The following is a 27192-nucleotide window of genomic DNA, read 5'->3' as shown; positions in this document are numbered from 1 at the left end:
GAATTCATTTCTCTAAGCTGTAGGACTGATGTCCCCATTTTCCTGCCAGCTGTTGACCAATAACTACTCTCGGCTCCTAGCAGCCACCACAGTTTCTTGCCATGTGGCCCCACTAGGCAGTTCACAACACTGATGCTTAGGCCAGCTGGAGCACATCTCGGATTTCTTCTGCAACCAGCCAGAAGGAACTCTGCTTTAAGAGGGCTTACCTGATGAGATCAGGCCCAACCAGGGTGATCTTCGTTTTGCCATATGATGTAACATAAACACAGCAGTGATATTTCATCATATTCAGTGAGTTCCACCCACACTCAAAGGGGGAAGGAATTATACGAGGGTGAGGGTTTGCTGGGGTCATCCTAGAATATTGCCTGCCACAGGGCTCAACAAATAATATCAAATAAGATGTGTCCCAGAAATTTGTAAATTATAAACAGTGCTATTCAATTGTAATGGGTTTTTTTTTTTTTTTCCTCTTGTCACTTTGGAAGGCTTTTTAAGTTGCTCCCAAATCTGTGTTGAGTACAGAATCGAGGATGTTGTATGTGACATAATACAAGGAGGTCCCTACAGTGAGCCCAGGTAGCACTGGAAATTCAGGGTGGGTGGCAAGACCTGGTCCAACAGCTGACTGGCTACATTACCTTAGGCTAAGTCCCTGAAACTCTCTGAATGTCAGATTTCTCATTGTGTATGAAAAGAAGGGGTGGGACTAGACCATGTATAAAGTTGGCCAGCTCTAATATTCTAGAATTTCTGAGACTAAATCATACTGTTCAAATTAAAATCTAGCCAAGTGACTCACAATATCCAAATTCATTAAAATAGTTCACAAAAGAATTTCATTATAGATGAAATTACAGTGACGTGATTTTAAGAGAAAAAGGCAATTTTGTTTTAAAGTGAAGCCATTGCTCTATTGGTCGAACCTGCCTAAATATAAGCCAGGGTACACAACCACATTTTTAATACTTTACCTAAATGGTGAAGAATATTGTCTTTAGATGACATAGCTATCCAGTTATGTCCAGAAGTGAATTTTCTTCAAGATATTAAAACCTGATACTGTTTTACAATTTGAATTAACTCAATTGATGACGAGTGAATAACTATCCAAGGCAGCCCTCAAATATTATGAATCAATTCACTGACTACGTGTAAAGCATGTTGAGATTCTTATATACATTTTGGAGGTTTAAATCTTCTTTTGTTTTTCTCAAATGAAGTCTTTTTCACTAGGATAATTATTCTCTTCTACCCCCCAAAAAATGAATTCTAATTTTAAACAGGTATTATTAAATCCCACTGAAATAGGCTTCATGCAGATGTATTTGTTAAAACATCCCTTTATTGACTGTGCACAGTTATTAACAATTCACATTTCACTTTATCTACTGAGTAGAAGAGCATTTATTCTTTCATTAAAAAGTTAAGCCCTTAGGGCAGCAGCAGGGATGCAGAGCCTTCTTCCTATAAACTGTACCATCCAATGTGCATGTGAAATGCTTCCATATTAATACAAAAAGGAAGAATAAATAAAACAAACAGACCTCTCCCACCCTCCATCATCCTCTCGCTGCCAATACACTCCTCTTATTTTATAAAATGCCCACAGGTAAACCATTCCCACATCGGTACAGCCACCAATTGGAAAAGTAATGTCACCATTTATTGGGCACCACCTGGTCTAGAACGTCTGTAGGGTGTGTGAAAGGCCACGGTCATGTCCTCAGGAAGATGCCATCTGGACAGAGAGGGTGGAGGATCATAAACCTTGCTGCTCAAGTTTCTGGAGCTGCTTTTCAAGTTTTGAGATGTCTACTCGATGCATCATCAGAAACTGGCCATTCAAATGAAAGACGGGGATGTCAAATTTATACCTTTGATACCAAACAGAGTTTTCTGGAAGTGTGATGTCCACCTCCTGTAAAATAAACTGAAACAGAGACAGACTAAAGCTCTGAATTTTGGAGACCACGGAATGATACAACAGCCACAGTGCCAACCTGATGCCCAGACTTGCTCTCATGTGGAGGGGTTTGCTGTGGTCTGAGGTCCCAAGTGATCTCATGTCCCTGATTTCCACAACTTGATTGATTTCATTATATTCCTTAACTCTCTGTTTTGCCATTTTTCTGCCACACCTGTTTACATTCAGCGTCAGGTCACTACTCCATTTCCAGTGAAATAAAATACGTCCCAACCGGGAGGCTGAGAATCAAGACAGATGTGCTTTGCATGTGAGAACGGGAAAGGTGTCATGGTTTGCTGCAGGAAAACACTTCGACGGAAATGACAGAGTAAGGTAAAAGGAATGCGGACAAAAGTTTAAAGAAAGCATCAACATGGCACCTGCTAGTTAGCTTTGATTCATATTAAGAGTCAGAGTAAGAAAACCAGCACTGCTCAGAGAAAAACACTTCGGGGTAATGAGTTTTGTGGAAATTAGCACTGAAATCTCTCTCTGAAGAATAGAAAGAAAATTTAAATGAAAAATCATTTAATTTCTTCCTAAAGAAAGGATCCAGGCAAACACTCTATACTACCTACGCTCTCCATTCCATGTACATAAAGCCACACTCTGTTAGGCAGGTTTCCCCCGCTTTTTGAAAGTTTGCATCAGGCCACTTGGCTGTTATGAAAGACCTACATTAGTACCTGTTTTGCTACCTGAAAAAAAAAAATCGGAAAGGGATTTTTGCTTTCATGAAAAAAGGTGAAAGGTGAAGAAAGTGCTCAGCGTTTGGCCATTCTAGAGTCATGGTGCACCGTGAGCAGCGAGAGTGGTGCCGCCAAGCTCCTTCCCTGCGAACCTACGGCAGCATCCAACATCCAGCCCCGAGAGCTTTGAACTGTGTCTGTGAGCATCTGTGCTTTACCTCGGTTTATTCTGTGCATCCTTTAGCAAGATGTGTCCTGAAGTATCCGGAAAGCCTGAGAGAGGTTATTTTTTGGGTCTGGGAATGCTAAAAATTTTTTCTGCATAAATTAACGTTAAATGCTCCTTTGCATCTGACCACTTCGGCATATGAAGGTTGGATAGGAATGCTCTACTTTCAGATAGCGGAGGGGGAAACTGGTGTTACCCTGTTTTTATAAGCCTCCAGCACTTCCTTGGCTTCATCACAAAGGGGGCATGGATCCTACAGGAAGGAAAAAATAAAGCCATTAAATCCAAGGAATGACATGTAGCCCAACAAAAACCACAAGAAGCAGATTATGCTTATTTTAAAGGATTTGTTTTTTCACCAGGTTAGTTATACTGTTTGATTTCCAAAGCAAAACATTGCCATAGAATCCTATAAATAGAGTTTCACGGTAAACGGGCTGTCAGCACTTTTTAGTAGTTTTGATTTTTCACAATTAATAAATCTACCTATACATAAATGTATACACATATATACTAAATTTAGATGCTTACATTTGTTACACATGTATGTGTGTGTACATTAATATGTACATATCACATATACATATACATGTGTAACAAATTAAGCATCTAGATTTAGTATATATGTGTAAACATAGATATATACACAAACACACCATAATTTAAATGCTTATATTTTTTGTTACTGGCTTTATCTAATTCATATTGGGGAAGATTATCTTTCATTGACTCTAGTCCAAGGGCTTTGTCCTTCCTGTGTCAGGAGCACTTTTCTGGCCTGGCTAACATGACCATAATAGCTGAGAGTCTGGTTTTGGAGGCGCTGAGCTTTGCCTGCCTGATTTTCCTCATCAGTCCACAGGAATAAACTCACTGAGATGGAGTTAGATAGTGATTGCCCCACCTTCAAAAAGAGAGAAATCTCTATTTACTTTGGATCATGACTGTACCAACTCTTCAATGGTTTTCCTTTTTTCTCATTACAAGCATCAGTAATAAATTTCCCAGGTTAATTCTCCACTATAGGAGCGAGCGAGTTTTAGTGCCTGTTGTTGTTTGTATTCTTTAACCACCTAGTAGAGAAATCTGTTTAGAATGCTATGGATCTCTGGCAGATTTTAAAATCTTCTCAGCCCTAGACTCTATGAACAGCGACTAGCTATAGGTTCTCTTGCGCAAGCTGAAAATAGACTCAACGTTACTGATGCTTATATAAAACCTGCTTTTTAACATGACAGGAAGAGGTGAGCTGTTATATAAAAGAAAGGCCCCTCCTCCAGCTTAACTCCCAGCTTGTTTCAAAATAAGGACCCAGATCCTCAAAAGGCAGTTTTTCTTCAGAAGGGTCTTTCTGGCCCTGACTTCCTGCTTCAGAGAATTAGGCTCATCATTTATTATGAGCATCATCAATAAACAGATTATGGATAGTCTGTTATGTTTCAAGATAATCATGTGAAATTTTCTGAGAAAGTTACAAAAAGTCAACATATTTTTTTATTATTTATTTTGAGAAAGAGCGAGAGAGTGCACAAGCTTGCGTGAACGTGGGAGTGGCAGAGAGAGAGGGGGAGAGAGAATTCTAAGCAAGCTCTGTGCTGTAAACACAGAGCCCGATGTGGGGCTTGATCCCACAAACCATAAGACCATGACCTGAACTGAAATCAAGATTCAGATGCTTAATCAACTGAGTCACCCAGGCACCCCCAACAGAGGATTTTACTTATTTATTTTTAAAGTTTACTTATTTATTTTGAGAGAGCGAGAGAGCGTGAGAGTTGGGGAGGGGCAGAGAGAAAGGGAGAGAGACAGAGAATCCCCAGCCGGCTTCACACTGTCGGCATACAGCCCGAGGTGGGGCTTGAACTCATGAACCATGAGATGAAGACTTGAGCTGAATTTGGACACTCAACTTAGCCACCCAGGTGCCCCCCAACCAAGGATTTTAAAAGCAGAAGCAAAACAGGAACAAGCTAAACTACAGAAGGACCAAATATACCAACATTTTGCTTTTATAATAAAAAAACTTCATAGAGCCTTGATCATGTTTTCTGTTTTTGTAAATATGAAAATCTGAGCAAGTTATCATGTGTATATGTATTTTTGTAAGGAAAGGTTCATCAAATTTTGAAGAGGCCTATGAACGGAAAAAGATCAGTGGTCTGGACCATTCAAACATCCTTATCTAGGACTTTCCGTGACACCAAAAGAGCACTTATTCACTCTGTCCCTGAAATACAGTGGACATTTGTTGGGTTGGCCATCCCATTCCCCTTTCTGGTAGCAGGAATTCTGTGCTTTTGCCTCACAGAACCCACTCTCAGCAGTTGCTGACGTCATCCCTGAACAAGAAGGGTGGAACAGTTCACTTAGGCTGAGTCTATCAGCACATCCTCTCCCTCTCCCCGACTCACTTAGGCTGAGTCCATCAGCACATCCTCTCCCTCTTCCCTATTGACTTAGGCTGAGTCCATCAACACATCCTATCCCTCTTCCCTATGAATGACTCAGGGATTGGCCAATCTTATGGCCAATATATGCCATATGGCCAATCTAATTGGCCAATTATATGCCTAATGACCTGAATCAAGGATTCATTACAAATTTTAAGCTAAATGGAAAATTAGTGTGGTTTTTTCTTTTTTTGCAAATGTTTTTGGCTAACTTGTCTTTTGTTCATACTGACAAATAATGCAGAATTGTTAGGCTGAAGGAGCACCATTAGCCTTAAGGGATTATTTTATTTTTGTGGTTAATTCTCATATGCATATATAGACACAGATGATGAAATATTTTTATTCCATAATTTCCAACAATGCAATATATACTTATGGATATAAAGAGAATTATAAACTATAGCCTCAACAAGAAATTCAATTTTAAAAAATGACTTAAACTTTGCTATTAGACAGCCATCAAATATTTTCAGATTGCTAAAATGCCTGAAATCTGAAAAACCTAATAAACAAGAGAGCTTTTTTGCTTGAATCAGGACTATTATTCACTAAAGTCCATTACCCTGTACTTTATTCCTTTCTTTGATTATGGATCACACAAAGAAATGTTAACTAGCAAAGGGAAATTCAGCAATGTTTGTATTATAAATTTCAGGGGGAAAAAGCTCTTAAAAATTTTAAACAGTGGTGGCTTCAAACTAGTGTTAGGGATTAGAAAACAAGTACAGTCAATCCTTGTTATTTGTAGCTTTAATATTTGCAAAGTTGCTTATCATTGAAACTTATTTGTGGTGCTTCTGTGGTCATTCAAAAATATTTGAGGACTTGCACAGAGAAGTGAAAAATCTGAGTCACTCAAAAGTGTCCATTCCCAGCTGAGGTCAAACAAAACAGTGGTCCACCTTATTGTTTCAGGTCTCCTACTGTCAACAAGTGTCCTTTTCATGATCTACTGATGGCCATGCTTTTTGCATGTTTGTACTTTTTGTTGATTTTGCTACCTAGAGTGGTCCCCGCACACTGCTGAAGTGCTTTCTAGTGTTTCTAAACACAAGAAAGCTGTGATGTGCCTTACAGAGAAAATACTGTATTATATAAACTTTGTTCAGGCATGAGATGTGGTGCTGTTGGCCATGAATTTGACGTTGATGAATCAACAATATATATTAAATAAAGTGTCTTTAAATAGAAACATACATCAAACAAGGTTATGTATTGATCAGTTGACAAAAATGTTGTGACCAGAAACTCACAGGAATCAAACCTTGTATTTCCCCTGGGAGGAACGGTTTGGTGTTCACTAATTCAGTGTTTGTGGTGACTTTACCACAAATGAAAATAATTAACTGTATTTCTAAGTGATATATTTATAAACATCATCTGTTCTGATAGTTCTTTCTTCTGACATAGGGATCAGATGACTATTAAATATATTAGTTTACTCCCTGAAAATTGTGAGACAGTGAGGTATCTGGGTAGAAAAGAGAGTATGCTGACAGTGTGGCGCCTACTTGGGGTTCTCCGTCTCTCTCTGTCTCCCTCTGCCTCTCCCCTGCTCAGGCACACATGCTTTCTCTCTCTCAAACATTAAAAGAAAAGAGAGTAGTACTGTTCTAAGTGGATCTGAAAACTGGAGGAGCAGGTCTGAGGAAAGTTTGTTCCACTGCTTTTCCGTCAACTTTTTTCCCCTTTCTTCAGTGTACAATTCTCTTCATCCAACATTCTAATACTTTTTGTTTTTGAAGTAGTAATTTTACTTTTTCACTCTGTACCTTTGTAAATAAGGTCAGCACAGGCAGAACAGTCTTAGAGGCAGAACGATTTCTCAAGAGGAGTCGAAAGGAGTATTTGGCAAGTTGCATGCTATTTCCTTGAAACCAGAGCATCTTAACTCTGCCAAAAGAAAAATAGACCAGTAAACTTATGTGCCCTAGATTTTGCTGTTTATAATATGAACAGTAAGCTGCAAGCCTCTGATGGAATTTAAAGACTTGAGAACTTCTTGGAGTCCAAGAGTGTCAAAGAGGCCCAGATGTTTGGCAAGTCTCCACAGTGCCTCAACATTCAGTGTATTCCAAACAAAACAGAACTTAGAATGGGAAAATATCCATATTTATGGATGAGCTGTGTGCCTAATCACTTGGTTTCTGCAAGCAAACTGCATGGGTTTGTTAATTTGAATACAAAATTAAATTTCACCTGCAGATTGTGCCAGCATCCTGATTCCCTAAAATGTGGAGGTTTCCTGAGATGGTTTTTATTTGCAGAGATAGCTTATCTTATTGGCAAGCTTTCAATGACACACAGCCACCTTCATGGTAAAGGAAACAGTAATTAAGCAGCACAAATCCCCAAATGAAAGCTAAGGCTGTTTTTTAGGATATCCATATCCCCCTCCCCCACCCCCGCTGCAAAAGATGGGGAAACACAGAACAGTAGCAAGAGGAACTATAGGGGAGAATTGGGTCGAGTTGACTTGTCAGAAACAAAGATCTACTCAACTCCTTCAGTATTTTAAAAGGAGATTGCCATCGTTTTTTAAAACATACACAAATGTACTGGTGTTACTACTGGAGATACTCCAATACGAACAGCTTGGTAATAGCAGCATGTCAAACACTAGGCTTTGAAGCTCCCCCATCTTGCTACTTTTCTCGACATAAGACAGCCTACTTATTCCTAGTTATTCTACTGAGCCTCCAGCTTTGTCCTTAAAGCTACAAATATGGTAATTTCACTTTTAAAACACATATGCACTGTTGACTTATCATTAATCAATATTCTCAAGATGAATTCATTCCTGGGATATCCATTTTTTAACTTTGCTTTACTCTTTCTCTGCAACTTCACCTTAACTTCCCTTCCTTATCTTGGCATGCTGCAGCCACAGAGATTCTCTTTTGTTCCTTGAATACCCAAAGATCATTTCTTCATCAGGATCTCTGCACTCGATGTCCTTTTGCATAAAAAGCTCTTAGGTAGCTTCTCATTTGTCCTGGGTCATGCTTTAGTGACTGCCTTACTAAGGTTGACTAGCCCACCACACTGCATCCTTATGCTTCACTATAGTTTTATCTTTTTTTTTTTTTTTTTAATGTTTATTCATTTCCTGAGAGAGAGAGAGAGAGAGAGTGAGCAAGCAGGGGAGGGGCAAAGAGAGAGGGAGTCACAGAATTGGAAACAGGCTCTAGGCTCCAAGCTGTCAGCACAGAGCCTGACGCGGGGCTCAAACTTATGAACTGCGAGATCATGACCTGAGTTGTAATAGGATGCTTAACAGACTGAGCCACCAAGGCGCCCCAGTTTTCTTTTATCTTTTACTGCCTGAAACTATTTATTTACCTCTGTGTCTCTTCTACTACAATGTGAGTTCCATAGGGGCAGGTACTTTTTCACCCCAGTGTCCCCAAGCATCTGTAATTAACTTGGCACATAGTAGGTGTTCAGATATTCGTTTGAATATTTAGGGTATTGGAGTGAGTCTTTCTCTACCTCTTTTTCTCACCTCTAACCCTGATCAGACACTCATTGTGCACAGTGGTCACTAATTAAGCAGATCACATGTCATAGCTAAAGGTTAGTGTTCCTCAGGGTGCCCACAAGACTATGGGCACTACAGTTGGTCCCAACCCTTTCATCACCAACTCAGATCTCTGCCTGCTCTACTCCACAGAGCATGACTCTATTAATTATGTGCTAATCTCTACTGCTGACTAGGCTTCCTAGTGTAAGATTAGTCTTAAACTCCTTCAAACAGAATTATATGATATTGGAGAAAAATACCATCTCATGTCAAACTAATGTAAAGACCAGAGGAAAAGAAGATTGGATTCTGATCTGTAAAACGATAATCTTTCTTTCACTCTTAAACTGGTAGCCTTCCACTTGTCCCTGGATCTCCCTGCTAACTGAGTGATCTCCCTAACGCATAGGAGGGAATGTGATGAGCACTGTGCAAGGATCTGCTGCTCAGCATTATTCCAAGATGGAAAGTAGATCTAAACAGTTTCACAGTACGCTGTGCTACTCTCAACCAAGTGGTAAGCCCTGGCATACACATTTTCTATAAATTCAGCAGAATCAACAACTCCAGTACGTAAATGGTTGAAAACAACAGCTTCCAAGCATGGCTTTATCTACACATGATATAAATGAGGAGGGAAGGTCTCTGTTTGCCATGTTTACTCTAGGTAACAATTTCTCCCCCGTTGGTTTTGGGAACCAAAACCAGGTTGGGTGTAGGTTGGGAAGGCCCTACACCCACAGTGGCACATCTTCCTGGGGAATGGAATTTAAAAAGCTGTACTATATGAAGGAGAAAGGAAACAAAATATTAGTTTCGTTAAAGACAGAACCACAGATCTTAGAAATGAGAAGGATCAGGCCCTCTATGGCAGTGACCTAAGACTGTCACCAGGATAGTGAACTGTACCTACATGCTTCTGGTGGAGGGGTTTAAGATTTATTGATGTCTCGCTGGTAAGGAAAAGAACTTGCTGCTTTTACCTAGCTGAGTTGAGATGTTAAAGGCTTTAAAAAAAAATTCACATTCACAATGGAAATCTGCTTTGGTATTTCCAACATGACAAAACACAGCATGTGGTCTTGGTTGCACCCAAGACAAATAAAACCTGTCATAGTAAACAGAGATGCTATTCATTCCAGATTTGCTGAAATATTTGTTCACCCAACCCAGAGAGCTGAGTCTTTAGTGATGCTACAACCATTCTATTTAAAATTAGTTCTCTTTCCATTATTAGTCTCCATCCTTACCTTTTCTCATGTACTTAATCACTTAAACATGGCGTATTTGTTTACTGAGAAATGCCTTACTTAGCATTATGTAATTTTACTACCTGTGTATCTTCCAAATGTCCTAAGGCACATGCATTTTACCACATTGTTAAATTAACTTTTTTTCTTTGTAAGCACTGTAGGAGAATATTATATTAGAGTATGATATGAAAAAAAGCTCCCTATGCCTCTCCTAGGCAGAAATAAGATACTAAGGCTGCAATTCTGAACACTGGAGTCCCCTTAGTTTTAGAAATAAATGAAAAACGATATACTCCAATTGGAACTCTATAATACTCTTCTTAGAATATTTTACTAACTCTGTAAACCCTAACACTATTGCTGTCAATGTCACACTCACTGCATCATGCCTTCTTGAAGTAAAATCTTAATATGGGCTACTCTGTCAATGTGACATTTTCATTAGCTCTATTATTTTTGAACAGTATCTCAGCATTATAAAAAAATACTCTGAAAGGCAGTCTCTGTCTGTTAGCTCATGACTGGGAGAGGACAGCACCTTTTTGATTATGTCATTGAATTTAGTCATGAAACTTGTGTCCTTACTACATATAGACACAATTTTATCCTTTGTATTTTGCTACATGCCTCTGTGATATGAACAAAAAGAGCTGTGTTCATAATATCAAAGAAGCACAATTGGGTCACCTTTGTCACAGACAAAAAAAAAAAAAAAGTAAAAGGCCTAAGACTGGATTTAGAATGTGCCTAAAACAAATTCCACAGCCTAACAATAAAGATGGTGACTCCTGCTGTTTCAAGTCCACTGCTGCTCAGAGGCGTGGATCACCCTGAAAGAGAAAGGGAATGCCGGCTTTTCAACAAACTGAGGCTGACTCCAGTGGTCTTTATGGCAGAATCAAATACAACATGGGGGAGGACTGATTGGACCCATTCAGCCCTCCTTGAAGCAAGATAAGGAAAATAACTTAACTTTATAGCATTTTCCCTGTGAGGCACTCAAGGGCATACTATTAAAGCAACTGATTACAGTACAGAAAGAAGCCAGGGTCGTTTGAGCCTTTATTAGGGATTATTCATTTCTTGCATGAGGAGCTGCCCAGACTCGGGCTGCCTATCACTTACGTGGGGTCCCTGGATTCTTCAAACACTGCGTGTGTCTGATTAGAAGGGAAACAACATTGTTCTCGCCTGAGTAGAGAAACTGACCTTCACTGACCAGAATTTTTATTTCATACAAAGAACCTTTTGGCACGCTGGATCTCCAAGCTCACATGATCCCTCATCAGCAAGCTGCAGTGTTAGTTCATGTGCAAAATGAACAAGTCTGTCTAAGCCCACGTACTGCCTTGTTTATTAACAGGTAATGTTGGAGCTTCTTTGCAAGAGTATAATGTAAATTTAATGCTGAGCTGACATTAACCAAACACTATTACGGTAGCTCTTGCTGAACCTGTGTTCCACAAGGAGGGGCTCGGGGCTTCCATTTAGTCATCTGTGCCATATGAGATGCTAAGTCCTCATTTCACATTCATTACCACCTGAGTATAACGTTCCTATTTTTACCCAATGACTGGAAACACACGTGTGTATGCACGCACGCACACACGTGCATGCACACACACGCACCACACACCTCTACCGAGAACAAAAGCCCATCATTTTAGGTGACTGAAAGTGTATGTAATGAGGTGAGGTTGCTCTTAGGGGTCTTGTCTGGTCATTGGGCTCGAGCTAATCCAGGGAAACAGGGCCACCTGTTGCCTTGCCAGTGCTCCTCTGTGTCACCTGTGTCCAAGCCTCCTTCTCTCCAAACAAGTGGGAGCCCGGCCTGGGCTCTTGGGGGACGAGGACAGGCAGCATAAAGGGATGCAACCAAAGCTGAAAATGGAGCAGATACTGTGAGGCATCAACCCCAAGGGGCGAAGCGGGGCTAGAATGAGGCTACAGGATAGAAGCAGAGCTTGGGGCCCTCAGTCACTGGCATGGGTGGGACCGCAGGTGCTCAGCTCTTCAGCCTCGGCAGTCAGAGTCCCAGGCCAGGGGAACTGCCTAAGCCCTGGAGCCAACTGAGGCAAGGTGTTGCGACAAAGATCCGAGCTGACCACCCACCTGAGGCCCACTTGCACGTGGTGTCACGCTCAGCTTCCTTCTTCTCTTCTTTTTCTGAATTGAGGCACAATTAACATTTTATTAGTTTCAGGTGTACGAACATAATGATTCGATATTTGTATCTCCCACGAAACAATCAACACAGCCTCTTTCTGACCACGGAGTTGGACTGCTGATTCAAGCCCACACAGCACATGAAACCATACGTCATGGCCCAGGCCCGGGGAACAAGAAGAGGCCTCTCACACCACATGTCCACCTCCCTTCCTGCAGCTTCTTTTTCCAGATTTCAGTGCCAACAGCTTCACCACACAGGGGGCCAGAGAAGGCAGTAGAAAATCAGTCCCAGAAAGGAATGACTGGTCACATGAGTGCCTAGAGACAAAACCCCTTTTTTCCCCCTTCACATTACTACCATGACTATGGGATTTCCAGGTATCTGGATGTCTCTATTTCCCTGTTTATACTCAGTGGTGCTATGTTAATTTTCATTCAACACACCGTTCTGGTAAGTCCTTTAACTCTCTCAAGTGTGGGACTTGCCAATACAGTAAGATTACAATTTCACTGAAGGTAGTTACACCTACCACTTAGTACAAGTGTCCTGTCCCCATATCCCACCTCCTTCAAATTCTCAGTAAATTAAGCCATTTTTTCCCCTTCATCCTGCTTGGTGTTTAGCCCATTTCTTTCCGCCCAAGTAAAACTCTCATGTGGAGAAGTCACCTCCACACACTAGATACAAGCAGCAAGAATAATAGAGGGATATACTTCAGCGGATTCAGGAGAAGGGAGTTAAACTCTTAACTGAAACAATATAAATACAGGAGGGATTACAACCGGAACATTTAACGGCCACCTCTAAATGCTGTAAGGGAAAGGAAAAGAAGAGTACTGTGGGCTGAGATCAGAGGTGGCTTCACAAGAGTAGGCTCCTAAATCATCTCGGATTTGGATATGTACAAAAAAGGGGAAACATCTCAAAGCTGGGGTTAGACACAAAATCGCTGTAGTACGAATGCCGTGGCCTGTTTGATGGGAGCCACTGAAGGGTTTTAAGCGACAGAGTGATATGATAAAAGCTGTGTTTTGGAAGACTGATCTAACAGCAGCATTCAGGATGGACGGCAGAGGAAAGGAGGACAGACAGAGCCGAGTAAGAGTTGAGGTCAGTTATGACAGCCTGGGTGTGGGATGAGAGTCATTCAACAATTATCTGATGTTTTCCAGGCGTTACATGCTATTGTAGGTGCTGGGTTCAGTGGTGACCAGGAAAGCAAGGTACCTGCCTCTGTGGCATCCATCTTCCAGTGATGCTGCAGTCAAACAATATCAGATAGTGACAAGTAGAGGAAAGGGAGTAAGACAGGGTGATGTGATGGTAATTAAGGCAGGTCCTTGACATAAGTACTCTGAGCAGGTGTTGGTTTTACTGAGACCAAAGGCTGAGAAGGTGCAAAAATCTGAAGGAGAAACATTTTGGAGAGAGGAATACTAAGTGCAATGGCTTTAAGGTGAGGACAACCTCAACTTACTGGGAGAAACAAATAGGAGCATGTGGCTTAAGCACAGTAAACAAGGAAGGGGATAGGACTCAAAAATAGTCTCTGGGGGTCAGATCACCTAAGTCCTCATGTGCTATGTTGAGGTTTTAATTACAGTTAGATTTAGAAGAAGGAAGTGATATGATCTCAAATACATTTCTAAAAGATCACTTTAGCTGCTGTGTAAAGAATGGATGGGGGTGGGGGACAGGGGCCCCGTTAGGGGGCCACTGTGTTAGTCTAGGTAAGAAAGGATGGTGGTATAGACAAGGACAGAAATCGGGCCAATAGTACTTAGCAATGAATTGGATATGAGGGATTAAAGATGACGGTAAGAACAACTCCAGTTTTGGCCTTGAGCCTCTGGTGGGTGGCAATGCCATTGACTAAAATGAGGAAAACGGAGGCAGGTACAGATTGAGGAGTATATGGGACAGCTCTATTAGGGACAAGTTGGAGCTCATGGAGAGAGTGGCCTCACAGGTTTGGTATTCAGGAGAGAAGCCAGGGCTCAAGATAAAAATTTGAGATTCTATCAATTTAGGGACTGTATTTACAGCTATGGAAAGAGATGAGAACATCTGTTTAGATAATCTGGAAATTAGATTATCTGAATGATAGAGAGAAAGAAGAGGGCCCAGGACAGATCTCTGAGGCAATCCAGCATGTAGAAGTTGTGTAGAGAGGAGCCAGCAAAGGAAGCAGAAAGAAAGATTGGTGAGTTACAATGATACCCAGGAAAGTGTGTCATCACAGAGGCCAAGGGGAGAAGGTGCTTCCAGAACGAGAATAGGAGTAGTGAAAGAATCTACTACAGATCAGATGGGATGGGTCTGATGTTGCTTCAAAGCAGTGAAATCTTCCAACCAAGGCCTACCCCTAACATGAACTACCTGTCTGGTTTTTGCCTAAAATAACATCTTAACGAAAAGTATATATTTCTGGTGAGGACAGAAGTAGTGGATTGCAGAGGAGTGCAGGTAAACGTTGACTGGGTAGCTTCAAAAAGAGACAATAAATGTAAAAAAAAATCTTTGGATAAGTTATAAAGCAGAATAGAGAAATCAGCCTTAACTTTATTACTAAAATGATACTAAAAGTAAGGTATTGTTACCAAAAATTATGATGCTGATTCTATTGACTAAACTGTGCTTTTACTGGCCTCAAGAGGAAGATTTAAAACTTCTACTATAGCAGTCTCAGAAAAAGGAAATTGAAAAACTGAAAAATATTTCAAACAGAGATAGCCGAAAACTTGAGATTGTGGACATTACTTAAATAGGAATTTCTAAGACACGATATTGCTGATTGAACCAACATATTTACCTTCTACTCAGGAGGTCACTAAGTCCAGGTGAGACTGGCTGTCTATCTAGACCTTCCAATACCGTGGCACCAAATATTGGTTTAGCTTCCTTAGGCTTCAGAAAATAACAGAACAGGGCACTGAAATGTACTTTTGAGACGTCGAGGTTTCTCCTTGATAGGTTTTAGACAAAGGCCAGTTCCTTTCCAGTTGCTTTTTGCGATACTTGCCATTATATTTTCAAAGATTAAAAAAATTTTTACCAGTGATGTGCTTGATGCATGTCTATCAAACAAGCTGCCTAGGAAATGGTAAAGCTGGATTTTATTGATCATCTCTCAAGACAAAACTTGTTCCAAAGTAATTCTGAATAACTTGTGTAGGGAGGGTAAAATACCTGTAAATAAACACAGCTCCCACTAAATCCTCAGTTGGGCGGTGGGGGGTGGGGGGGGGGGGAGCACAAATGGGTAATTCCTCATTTAGAGTTTCAAAAATCACTCTTCATATAGAGTTTCGGCTGGAATTCAGCATGTTTGAATTCCTGCGTGCATTTCTGGGCGAGGATTTCATAGACCTAAACCCTGAAGACAGGCAACTGCCACTAATTAGCTCGGAGATGCTGGCAATTCGTCATCCGTTTAAGCTTCAGTTTCATCAGCTGCACAACAGAAACATGACCCCTTGTCCTGTTCCCTCATTTTACAGACAGGGAGAAACTGTGCCCACAGGCTTTGATATCAGATGTCCTCCTGATCAGAGAAGGGGCATCACACACTGAAGAAATGGCATGGCAAATAGCCCGTGGCTTTGAAAGGCCCTAAACAAAGAATCTAGAGTAGTTTTTAACCAGACCATTTAGAGAGGACCAGAACTCCCACAGAGATCCAGGCAGAACTGCACGCTGGCTTCTCCAGCCCCTCAATCATAACCAGGAAGCCTTGGCATCGGAAAAGACCCAGCAGAGGAGGGGACGTTAGCATTGCCAGGAACTCGTTTTGCAACTGTTGGAGCCTCTGAGAGGGAAAAGCGCCTCCTAAAAGGCATAATGATGTATTTTTCTCTCTTACTATTTGACACATTTTAAAAATAATTTTTAATGACAGACCTCCGTCATCTCTGCGCTCTTCTCCCCCTCCAGAAGCATGCTTGTGTTTGCCTCGCAAGCCGACAAATGTGAGGTGGAAGGGGAGAGGAATCCTTAGTGTGAACAAGAGTTTGTTTTAGAATCTCTGGACCTCGGCAGTCACACTTTCCAGATCATTGCTTTTAGAGCAGTCTGCTCGGTAATGGGGTTGGTGCACATGAAAATGTCAGGGAAGGGTTTGCAGAGGAACATTCAGCTGAGAAAACCAAAATGAAGATGCTAATCAGAAACAGCAGTGTACTCTTACTATCATTCCCTCTAGCCCCCGGGGGTCCAGAGGGGATTCTGGACTAATTCCTGTTAACACAATAGGGCTAGGACACACTGCACCCCTCCTCTCCTCCGAAAGACACTCAGTCAGCGTCTGGCCCGGAGCCAGAGAGGCATATTCTGAATTCAGAGCGTGCAACAATGTTGAGTACAATTACGACATAATGGCTGCAAACTGTTCCTGAAAGCCAAGAAAACCTGAATGATGTGGTTGGGTTATATCATACATGAGGGCTTAATAGAGTTTAAAAACCAATTTGAAAATTTCTTCATTCCATAAAGATGGCATTAAGATGAGGGCAAAATCATTCTAGTTCAAGGGATGGGAACAAAGTGCATAAGGACTTATGCTGACTCCTTTCCACATTATCCTTCTTAACCAAAATGACCCATTCCCTTTGAAGATATCTGTGATATTTAATACTGACCCAGAAAGAAGGCAATTTCATTAAAGTATCTTAGTTTTATTGTACCCAGCTAGTAATGCCAGTTTCCTTGCTATTTACAAAGCACACAATCCCATTTCCAAAAACAACTCTCTGCTGTTCAAAATCCATCCATCCAGGCAGTGTCTTCCATTCATCACTAATACTCTACTATTTCCAATTCATCTTGCCAAAGAGGCAAAGTTATCCCCATGACCACACAAGAGCTGAAAAGATGTTTCATTCATTTTTAGCCATTTTGTAGCAAGTGAGTGTAGAACCTCTGAGTTACTAAATCCAGCATTTTCTTGGACTTGTGATATCAACAATACCTAGACCTGCTCAGTCTTGATGTTGGAAACAGTGTACCCGTGAGGTCATGCTCCCCTAACCCTCAGTATAGAAGAGTCTATAATCCTCTGAATCCTACTCTGTGACAACATCTATCATGGAATATCTTCATATTTCGGAACTGGGAGGTGACTTTGCAGATCCCCTTGTTTTATGGATAAAGAAACTAATGTTTAACTGAAGCCTTTCACACTGCATTTTTTTGGTTCTTATATTGGTTTTCTATATTTTTTCCTTGAACAATGGCTTATTTTTATACATAATGAGACCACCGCAGAATTTCCAGAATGAGAAAGCATCTCCAAGTTCAACCTCCTTTCTTCCCCACCCCCCCCAAAAAAATCTCAGCAAGCTTTATACATAAATCCTCAGAGTATAGCAGATGAGATATTGCATTTTGTTTAAAGTTTAATTTAAAGATGGAGAGTGAGGAAAGGCTCAGCTTCAGACAGCAGAATTCTTTTATTATAAGAATGAGGTTTGGTCTCTAACTCTAAGAAGATAAAGATTAACTTCATTTTTGAACCTGGAGAAACAGAGCTGAACTTAGATCTCTCTCTCTCTTTTTTTTTTTTTTCTCCAGTCTAATGTCCTAGGCTGCCTCAGCTGACTGAATTTCTATTAAGTAACAGTATCCTTCCTCCTGGCTCACTGGAAGAACTATGTATTTTAAAAAGTAAAGAATTAATAATCAAATCATTGAAACTCATGTCCTTCCTCCCGACTAAACTAGAAGCCATTTCCCCAAGATTTCATGATTAATATGAAAAAGTACAGGAACAAAGAAAGGAAGTTCATATGTTCCAGAAGTAACATTCTGGGTTCTGTGGCAATCCCATCGGCAACGGAAGGGAGCAGTGTATCCCACCTGCCTGCCCCATGACAACACAAAAAGCTGTCAACTTTGAACTCCTTGGGAATGTTAGCAAAGTAGAGAAGATGACTGTGGCTTTCTTTCTGTCGTATTTGGGCAACCTAGCCTTAAAATAATGACCATACATAGATCCTCTATCCTTAAGGCAGGACAAAACAAAGATACTAGTGCCTTAGGTAAGCTAGCAAATTAGTATGCTTCAAAAGGACACTCTTCAAATATTTGCTCAACAGGTCTTTGGGTGAGGAGTTGAGCATGGCAGGCTGGATGGAGGGTGGAGACAGCGCTCCTGGAGCCTTTCAGCTTGCATATTCCATTCAACACAACCAAGGCCCTGCAGCCGATCAGGTCATATCTCCTTGAAGGCAGTTTGGTGACCATATACATACCGAGATTCTCAAACATGCACTTCCCTACTCCACGCTGTTCATCAAAACATTAGTAACTGCCGTATTTACACTGCATCTAGTAATCTCTTGAAAGATTACTGTTTCATATTCCTTTCTCTACCTGTTGCATTCCCACTGATGCTATAGATCCAGCCTCCCTTCAGGGACACTGTCTTTTCATTTCTAAAGCATGTGCTGAGTGTTTGCAGTGTGTCAGGCAGTAGAAATGTAAGAGTGTCAAGATGCTTTCTTTGCCCGTAAGGACCTCACACTTTAGGCAGAAGAAAGATTTACAAACAATGCAATACTGCAGTGATGAAGCCTACATTAGTAAAACAGTTGTTAGTCCATACTACTGGCGAAATGCTCTGAAATCCTTGGAGATGGATACTTTCTTAAAACAAAAGATATTTTGAGTTTTGTTCTGGAAACCCCATCTTTGGTAAGGATTAGAATTGATGTTTTCTTTTTTTCTTTTTAATAATTTTTTTTAACATTTTTATTTATTTTTGAGAGACAGAGAGAGAACATGAGCGGGGGAGAGGCAGAGAGAGAGACACACACAAAGAAGCGGAAGCAGGCTCCAGGCTCTGCACCGTCAGTACAGAGCCCAACGCCGGGGTTGAACTCACCAACTGTGAGATCACGAGCTGAGCTGAAGTCGGACGCTTACCCAACTGAGCCACCCAGGCGCCCCCAGAATTTATGCTTTCATGACTCCATTTTCTTGTAACTGGGATGTTAGGGATGTGGGATAATTATCTATGAGAAACGTAGCCCAGACATCTCATTTTGCATATTCTTTCTCAAATGATTTTGTCCCTTGAACTTGCTATGGAGATGGATGAAGGAAGCTTGCCTAGTCCCTGCTACCTGTGTGGATCCCTGGATCCAGATGGTTTCTTCCCTTCAAAATAATTGCACACGAGATTAAAGCTGCATGCAGGAACTATCCCAACTGGCTTTTGGCTTCCTCTGACGTACACCCCTTAAATAAAATAGTGGCAAAATTAGATTTAAAATAAGGAGCATAAAAACCTTACTATTTGTACCATATTACCTCAAGGTGTTGCTATGGTGTGAAACCCCGAACCCTGGCATTAGAGTAACTGAATGTATCAGCCATCTAGAGTATGCACATGTTATGAAATACAAAAACTTTACAAACAAAAAATAACTTATTTTGAAGGCATATCTCCACACTGCCTCTGGTACTTAAATGTACAACAGAGCTAGGCATCTGGAATAAAATAGAAATACAGTCCAGTAAATTCCCAACTTGGAAAATCCTCATTTCTATTACCTTACCTGCCATCAATCTATCTAAATAAAACCACATAGCAACATTTTCTCCTAGTGAAGGAGACAAAAATAAAACAAAACTGATTCTTCCCCAGCAAGCGGCTACTACTGACCACAACAAGCATGAAGAAAGAAATCTGGGGAGTTTGCCTGTCTAAAGCACCAGCCCCACGAATCTTAATTTTCACAACAGTACCTTTCTGGTTCCAGGCAATTCTTCAGCAGAACAGAACCCAGGTTATTAGGCTATGACATTTCACACAGAAGCAGGATATAGCCCTGCCTTATCCTGATATTACCATAATCACTCAGTATTCCCAGGGGACACCTCTTTTTCCAAGTGTTTTTAATCTCAATGTATACAGCTCCAAATAAAGAACAAAGAGCTTCATATGCATTTTCATAAGTTATTCCTCATAAAATTACTAAATGAGAAGACTGCGGCCTGTAATAGCTACCTCAACTTGTACAGTGCCATGCACACTGAGACATGGTTCCAGTATGTCTCTTAACCAGTAACTGTTTAACCAAGGCAATGTAGTACAAGAGCCCTGCTTATGGTGGGAAATGTGCTAGAAAGTGTTGGGGGCTTAACAGGTCCTAGACACTATCCCTGTTAAGGAGGAGCTCATAGCTTGTGGTCAAGCTGGGCCACACTGTATATATATATTTTTTATCTTATTTTATTAAATTTTTTTTTAATGTTTATTTTTTTGGGAGACAGAGAGAGTGCAAGCAGGGGAGGGGCAGAGAGAGAGAGGGAGACCCAGAATCTGAAGTAGGTTCCAGGCTCTGAGCTGTCAGCACAGAGCCTGACGTGGGGCTCAAACCCACGAAGCAGGGGATCATGACCTGAGCCGAAGCTGGATGCTTAACTGACTAAGCCACAGGTGGCCCTGTGTGTGTATGTATGTATGTATGTATGTATGTATGTATGTGTGTGTATATATATGAAATACTTTATAATAAGAAACAAGAATAAAGATCATCCAGGAAAAAACCTTGTTAAAGACAGCATTAGAAACAGGCACTTTCCTATTCATGTTAGTAATTTCACTGGGACTTGTTTACCTCTGGACCTATTAAAAAACTGTATGAGGGGGGCGCCTGGGTGGCTCAGTCGGTTGAGTGGCCGACTTCGGCTCAGGTCACGATCTCGTGGTCCGTGAGTTCGAGCCCCGCGTCGGGCTCTGGGCTGATGGCTCAGAGCCTGGAGCCTGCTTCCGATTCTGTGTCTTCCGCTCTCTCTGACCCTCCCCTGTTCATGCTCTGTCTCTCTCTGTCTCAAAAATAAATAAACGTTAAAAAAAAAATGTAAAAAAACTGTATGAGGGGTGCCTGTGTGGCTCAGGCCCTTGAGAATGGGACTCTTGATTTTGGCTCAAGTCATGATCTCACAGTCGTGAGATTGAGCTCTCCGCTCTCCCACTCCCACTCTCAGGTCATGGAGCCTGCTTAGGATTCTCTCCTCCCTTTCTCCCACTCCCAGTCTCTCTCAAAAACAAACAAACAAACAAAACAAAACAAAAAACTGCATCTTGTGGTATTCATCAGGGGTGACCAACAAGGCTAAGTATTTGTTGAGAATTGTACAATTTCTGATTTAGTCTCACATTGTTCCCCACCCAGGGGACGGCTTTTGCCAGTAAAGCAGAGAGGAGGTCCTTTGCCAGTAAAGCAGAGAGGAGGTCCAGAAAGCCCCGGGACTCACAACGTTGCCTACGGCACCTTTCAACTTTTTCACCCTCAATTAAAGGCCAACATGGCTGCTCAAAAATATTTATTTAAAAAGGCAGTCATGTCTGCGGGCTGCCAATTGAGATTATATTGCCACTTCATTGAATTGACTTAAACCCAGGACTGGGCATCTGTGAAAAACTGGAAAGAGAGTAAAGCTGAGATGTTTTCTGCTTTTTCTTAAAAAAACGCCTTTTCCCGCTCGTTACTTTGTTCACTTCCCGGAGCGCCATCGCACGCGCACTCACACACACACGCGCGCACACACACACACACACACACACACACACGCGCGCGCGCGCGCGCGCCAATAATTCCTCCCCTCCCCCCCGCTGAAGTTCATGGATTAATGGCTCCCGGTTTAATTAAGTCCCCCCTAACAACAATCGAAATCCGCAGCGTATAGCACAGCCAAGGGCTCGCGTGCCCCGCCTCCGGCACGCGTGCGGGTTGTGGGCGGGGATGTGAGCGCCCACCTGCTGCCGCCTGGCCATCCGCACCCACCTGAGCCGCCCGCCGACTTCGCCGCTTCCGCTTCGCGCCCGGCACTTCCGCCCGAGCCGGCCCGGCGCCCGCCCCCTGTCCCGCACTTCCGCCCCGGCCTGCTGCTGCTCGGATTTCCTTCTGGGAACTCGTATCAGTCTTCTGAGGGTGGCGGCCGCGCCTGAGCTGTTGCGCGGGGAAGGAGACAGGCAAAAACCAAGGCCAAAGTGAAAAAGAAAACAAAATAAGCCCTTGGAAAAGTGACTCAGCCTGTTCGGGAACCATTTAATAACGAGCCAACTTTTTGTAAGGCTATTTTAACTAATTTCTGCATTTGTTCACTCATTCATTTAACGCTTACTGCCTTCTTCCCCCTGGGTTCTGGCTGAGCTAGGTTATGGGGAACAAGATGATGAATGAAAGTGGCAGCTGTACCCTTCTCACATGTACAGTTATGTAAACAAATCAGGCATAAGGACATTATCCTTTAAATAGGCCATGCCTTCAGTGAGCTAAATGCATTGAAAGGAAAGGAATGTGTACCTATGAAATGATGGAAGTGACCACTTGAAGAAGTAGATTTTAGGCTGGGATGTGAAGCACCAGGTTGGGCAGGGACAGAGCTCTCCAGGCCTGGGGAAGGGGGCACTGGAGGGAGCCTGGCACAGGCAGTGCCCAGAAGACTGACTAGTATGGCTGAGGCATAGAGGGAGAGGGGAGAGAGGTGAAAACCGTCTGCATAGGATAGGCAGGAGCCAGGCCATGCCTAGGACCTTTCTTTTAGTTTTGTGTTAAGGACAGCTGGCGGAATTTTTGTTTTACTCTGTTTTTGTTTGTGTGTGGGAAGGGGCTTGAATTGATTGCCTTTCCATACTGAAAGTCTCTCTCATCTTTGGGAAGGAGATGAGAAGGGGCTGGGGTAGGTGAGAGCAGAGCACAAGCTGGAAAGGCAGGAGGCCCCTATGTAGTCCGGGGGTGAGGCCCCAGGACTTGAATGGTGGTACTCTAAATAGTGAGAAAATAAAATAAGACTAGTGCTCAAAGCCAACATTGATTGCTCACATCAGCTTTACTCTCATTAACTTGTTTAATCTTGAGAACCATCCTTTTAAGCCTTATTGCTACAATTTTGCAGATGAAAAAACAATAACTTGTCCTAATTCTCAGAGCTAGGAAATGGTCAAGATGGGATTCCATCTCATCCTGTCTGATACCAGTAACCATGAGCTTATCACTATACACTCAGTATGAATTTAGTGATTTAAAAAAAAGATAGAAAAAAAAAATAAGGTCAGGAATGCATCCCCTAAACAAACCACTCTAATGATGTGGTATTGTTGGAGGACACATCTAGAAAGTAGAGTTCCCAAATTTTTACTGTATCATTCTAGCATTTGCTGACAGAAAAGAGGGCAATTTGTGACTGTCAATAGACTACCTATGATTATTTTTGAGTTGATACACTAATAAGACCTAATGCCTTTCTGGGGGAAGAAAAAAAGTCAGTCTACAAAGTACACTCCACTACACAGTTGCTGATCCATTATTTTTAAAGAAGTTATCTTGAGTCTAGTTATAAACACCTTGGTGGAACATGCATGACTCACATTTTGTGGAGTGATAGAAAAGCTTCCTAGGAGTACAACTCCAAATCAGCTTCCACATCTCATTTCTTATTGGAAAACAAAATAAATTTGATTTATGAAAGCTGGTTTCACCCACCGCAGGAAAAGTATGACTTTGCCAAAGGCCAATAGTGAAGTCTTTTAGTATTTGTGGTGGGTAAATTTCAGTAAGGAGCCAAAAATTCACAAAAATCATCAGTATTTGAATTTGATAAGAATTTCTTGGGTTGTTCAGGCACAAGGTATGGTACCTCCTCATGATTGTTTTGGTTGAAGGTGCAAGTTCCATGAAATGGCTAAGAACTCACTGTACTCCAGGCCCAGTCATTTCAGGAGTGCTTGACTGAATGCCACAAACCCAAAGGACAAGCTTTGCCTCTAGACACAGGGAAAACAGTGCTCAGCATTTGAGCTGTGCCTGGGAAAATGTCTGGAGTCTGAGTGGGAAAAGTTACAGTCTCCAAAATTAGAAATTAAAACTGCCAGAGCAAAATGAAACAACATTTATTAAATGGTCACAAAATATAATACTGTGTCAGCTTCATTAATTGCTGGATTTGTTGTTCATAACAATTTCACTACATTGGAAAATAGTTTGTAGATGAGATGCTCTTACCAACTGAAAATTCCTGGATATACATGATGAGTGTTGAGAAATCACAGTGCATTTTTTTTATGTAAAACAATTTTTTTTTAATTTTTATTTTTGAGAGAGAGAGAGAGAGAGAGAGAGAGAGCATGAGCAGGGGAGGGGCAAAGTGAGAGAGGGAGACACAGAATCTGAAACAGGCTCCAGGCTCTGAGCTGTCAGCCCAGAGCCCGACACGGGACTCAAACTCACAAACCGTGAGATCGTGACCTGAGCTGAAGTCAGACGCTTAACTGACTGAGCCACCCAGGCGCCCTGAAATCACAGCATATTTTAAATTAATTACTTTAGCCAAATAATTTCAAAAGCAAAATTATAAAATTCTTCATAGCAAAATAATTAAATGTGGGACGTGTACACATTTTAACATATCTGAAGTGATGTACAAGTAAGAGCGTTTAGAGAATATGAAGGTCTTAGTATAGCAATAGGTCTTATACAGTTATGTTCGCTCCAAACATGCTTGTCAGGGGCGCCTGACCTATCTCTTGTCCTCCATCCAGGTCTGGGCTTCAGTTCCAAACTATACCCTGGGAATCTTGATAGGACTGGTGTCAGGATCTCTTACATGGGCTGAGTTCTGGTGGATCTCAAGGCTCTTCCAGCTCTATGTTCACTCCTGAGACTAAAGGCTGCTCTGGAGAAAGCCTGCTGGTAGAGTCTGGTCTGTACCTCCTGAGATAGCTTGAAGGGTGTCTTAAAGGACACATCACCCTTTCTTCTTCCAGAGATGACCTGGAACCAGGCTTCCCCCAAGGCCTCCTGAGGGCTGGGTGTGTGGTGTGAAGGGAGGTATCTTCACTCCCAGCTCCTTGGCTTTGCCTTTGGGAGAACAGGAGTAAAGGAAAGGCTTTTGATGTCACTGCTTTCCCTTGAGAATACCTTAAAACAATAATATGTGTCCTGACAGGTAGTGACTATCATGCCAACTCTATTTTACAGTAATCTGTCTCCATCCTGCTACTCAAAAAACATGCGATCTGAACTTTGACTAGGAGGGACAGTCCCCAGTAATAGCCACGGTTGGGTGATGTTGGCATAATCGTGATGGTGGAAGGATTTAGAAACCTGGTAGGTTTTCTCCCGTGGCCTTTCTCGGGTCTTTACAGTGAGCTTATTTATTTATCTCACGAGTGTCTCATCCCCCAGCACTGCAAACTCTGCAGGAAATGATCTGGAAGGGCCAGATATTGTGTTATGTTTAAGGTCATGGAGAAAAACAGTGGCAACCTCCCAAAGAAAAGACAGGCTTCTGAGTCTGGATGTGTTGGGTCAGCAGGGTCACTGTTGAACCCCCCCAGGCCAACCATTACAGGAAACAGAATTATAAGCCTGTCTTACTAGGAGGGAATGGACCTCAGAAGCCTGATTTCTATATCCCCCTTGACATTTTAAAAAACTCTGCTCTTGTGCCAGAGGAGAGTGAAGAAAATTTTAAAAGGAGAAAAATGTTTGTTTTAAGGCTTGCTCAGTAATCCACTTATGCTGTTTACATTAAAGAACCTTTCGTGTAAACATCATTAATTATGTAGTATAAGAGCCAAATAAAAATGCTAAAAAATAAAAGTAATTGTGGGATAAATTAGTATAGCTTGAGTGCACATATATTATGCAGACACTCTAGACTTTTATATTTTATTGAGGGAGGTGGATTTGTGATTTTCTATGTTTGAGCTGCTAGGATGGAACCAACAGAAGTGACATTTTACAGATGGATACCAAAGCTGTTAAAGTTTAAACTCATACTGGCAATGAGACTGTGCTTTTTAACAGAGCCCTTGACTTATGCCTCCTCTCTAAATCTGTCTAGAAAAGGGGCGTCTGGGTGGCTCAGTCGATTAAGTGTCTGATTTGGGCTCAGGTCATGATCTCGTGGTTCGTGAGTTCGAGCCCCGCATCAGGCTGTGTGCTGACAGCCCGGAACCCGGAGCCTGGAGCCTGCTTCGGATTCTGTGTCTCCCTCTCTCTCCGCCCCTCCCCCGTTCATGCTGTGTCTCTCTCTCTGTCTCAAAAATAAGTAAATGTTAAGTCTGTCTAGAAAAGATTCTGGGCAGAGATGTGGATTGAATATCCCATGGATTTCCCCAGAAGGGTTTTTGGAGCAGGACCATGATTATCTTCTCCAAAATCAGTAACCTCCGTCGTACAGTCAAGTGCAATAACAGAAGACTGCTTGTGTCTGTATTAAAGGAAGTGAATTGTGTGAAGAAGGGCAGGGACAGAAGCTGTTGAGGAAATATGGCACAGAGACTGTGGAGTAGCGATGACACTATGCATTTGTATCACCTTTTATAGTATTTCAAAAGTCTTCATGTACGTTATGAAAATTAATCCTTTACAATAATTTTGTAAACTAGGTAGGGTATGTATATTTTTACCGACCTCATTTGACAGACAAGGAAATTGAAGCTTAGGGAGGGAAGTCACAATGAAACAGGGATTGGAAAGCAGTGCATAAGTTCTATCATTTTTTTCTACTACCACATTCATATTACTTTTTAAACATAAATGAAAAAAACCATGGTGTAGTTCATAGCAATATTTTGTGCTATGTGGGATCTTTTAAGAACATGTGAGTGTATTTACATCATTTCCTCAGGGAAAGTTTTGTTTTACCTAGAAAAGCAGGAAATGGAGTTGAAATGGGAAAAGTTTTTTCATTTTTATGGATTAAACCCATCTGTTATTTTCACTAAGCCTCCTATCATGGAGGACGATAGATTTCTCACAACATAAAGAGATGTGAAAAGAGGAAAATGTGTTTCCTTTGTTCTCTGGTTCAGATTCATACCCATCCATGGAGTCCTGTTCAGATAAAACAGGGCAGTCAGTTTACCCATCAGAAAGAAAAGACACTGC

General features: G+C 41.6%; 1 protein-coding gene and 1 long non-coding RNA gene across 12 annotated transcripts in view; one reads left to right on the top strand and one right to left on the bottom strand.

The window, feature by feature from the left end:
- LOC109250932 (uncharacterized) overlaps positions 1-27192 on the top strand; it is a 176785-nt gene that overhangs the window by 13221 nt on the left and 136372 nt on the right. The gene's annotated exons all lie outside the window — the stretch shown is intronic.
- On the bottom strand, positions 1329-22375 carry CUNH5orf63 (chromosome unknown C5orf63 homolog). Of its 7 annotated transcripts, none has more exons than XM_053907523.1 (5): positions 22081-22154; positions 12232-12285; positions 7116-7236; positions 3087-3143; positions 1329-1936 (listed from the first exon to the last, which is right to left on the bottom strand). In XM_053907523.1, the coding sequence occupies exons 3-5, from the start codon at positions 7227-7229 to the stop codon at positions 1766-1768; spliced, it is 342 nt and encodes a 113-aa protein (XP_053763498.1). In that variant the 5' UTR covers positions 7230-7236; positions 12232-12285; positions 22081-22154; the 3' UTR covers positions 1329-1765. The 7 variants fall into 7 exon arrangements, with proteins under 7 accessions (XP_053763498.1, XP_019277680.1, XP_019277675.1 ...); XM_019422135.2 differs by having other exon boundaries at positions 22053-22129; XM_019422130.2 differs by lacking the exon at positions 7116-7236 and having other exon boundaries at positions 22081-22359.

This window comes from Panthera pardus, unplaced genomic scaffold, assembly GCF_024362965.1.
Source record: "Panthera pardus isolate Hobbes unplaced genomic scaffold, ASM2436296v1 HiC_scaffold_2, whole genome shotgun sequence".
Taxonomy (NCBI): Eukaryota; Metazoa; Chordata; class Mammalia; order Carnivora; family Felidae; genus Panthera; species Panthera pardus.
Note: the sequence above shows the minus strand (reverse complement) of the source record. Positions and strands in the feature narration are given on the sequence as shown.

Bases quoted from the DNA above. Each gene is read 5' to 3' on its own strand.
- CUNH5orf63 (XM_019422130.2), bottom strand. From the start codon at position 22,344: ATGGTTCCCGAACAGGCTGAGTCACTTTTCCAAGGGCTTATTTTGTTT. The intron at 3,144-12,231 runs GTGGGTGGTCAG...TCCTTCCTGTAG, and splicing joins CACGTGCAAGTGGGCCTCAG to GATCCATGCCCCCTTTGTGA. The intron at 1,937-3,086 runs GTAACACCAGTT...TCTCTGTTTCAG, and splicing joins TGGAGGCTTATAAAAACAGG to TTTATTTTACAGGAGGTGGA.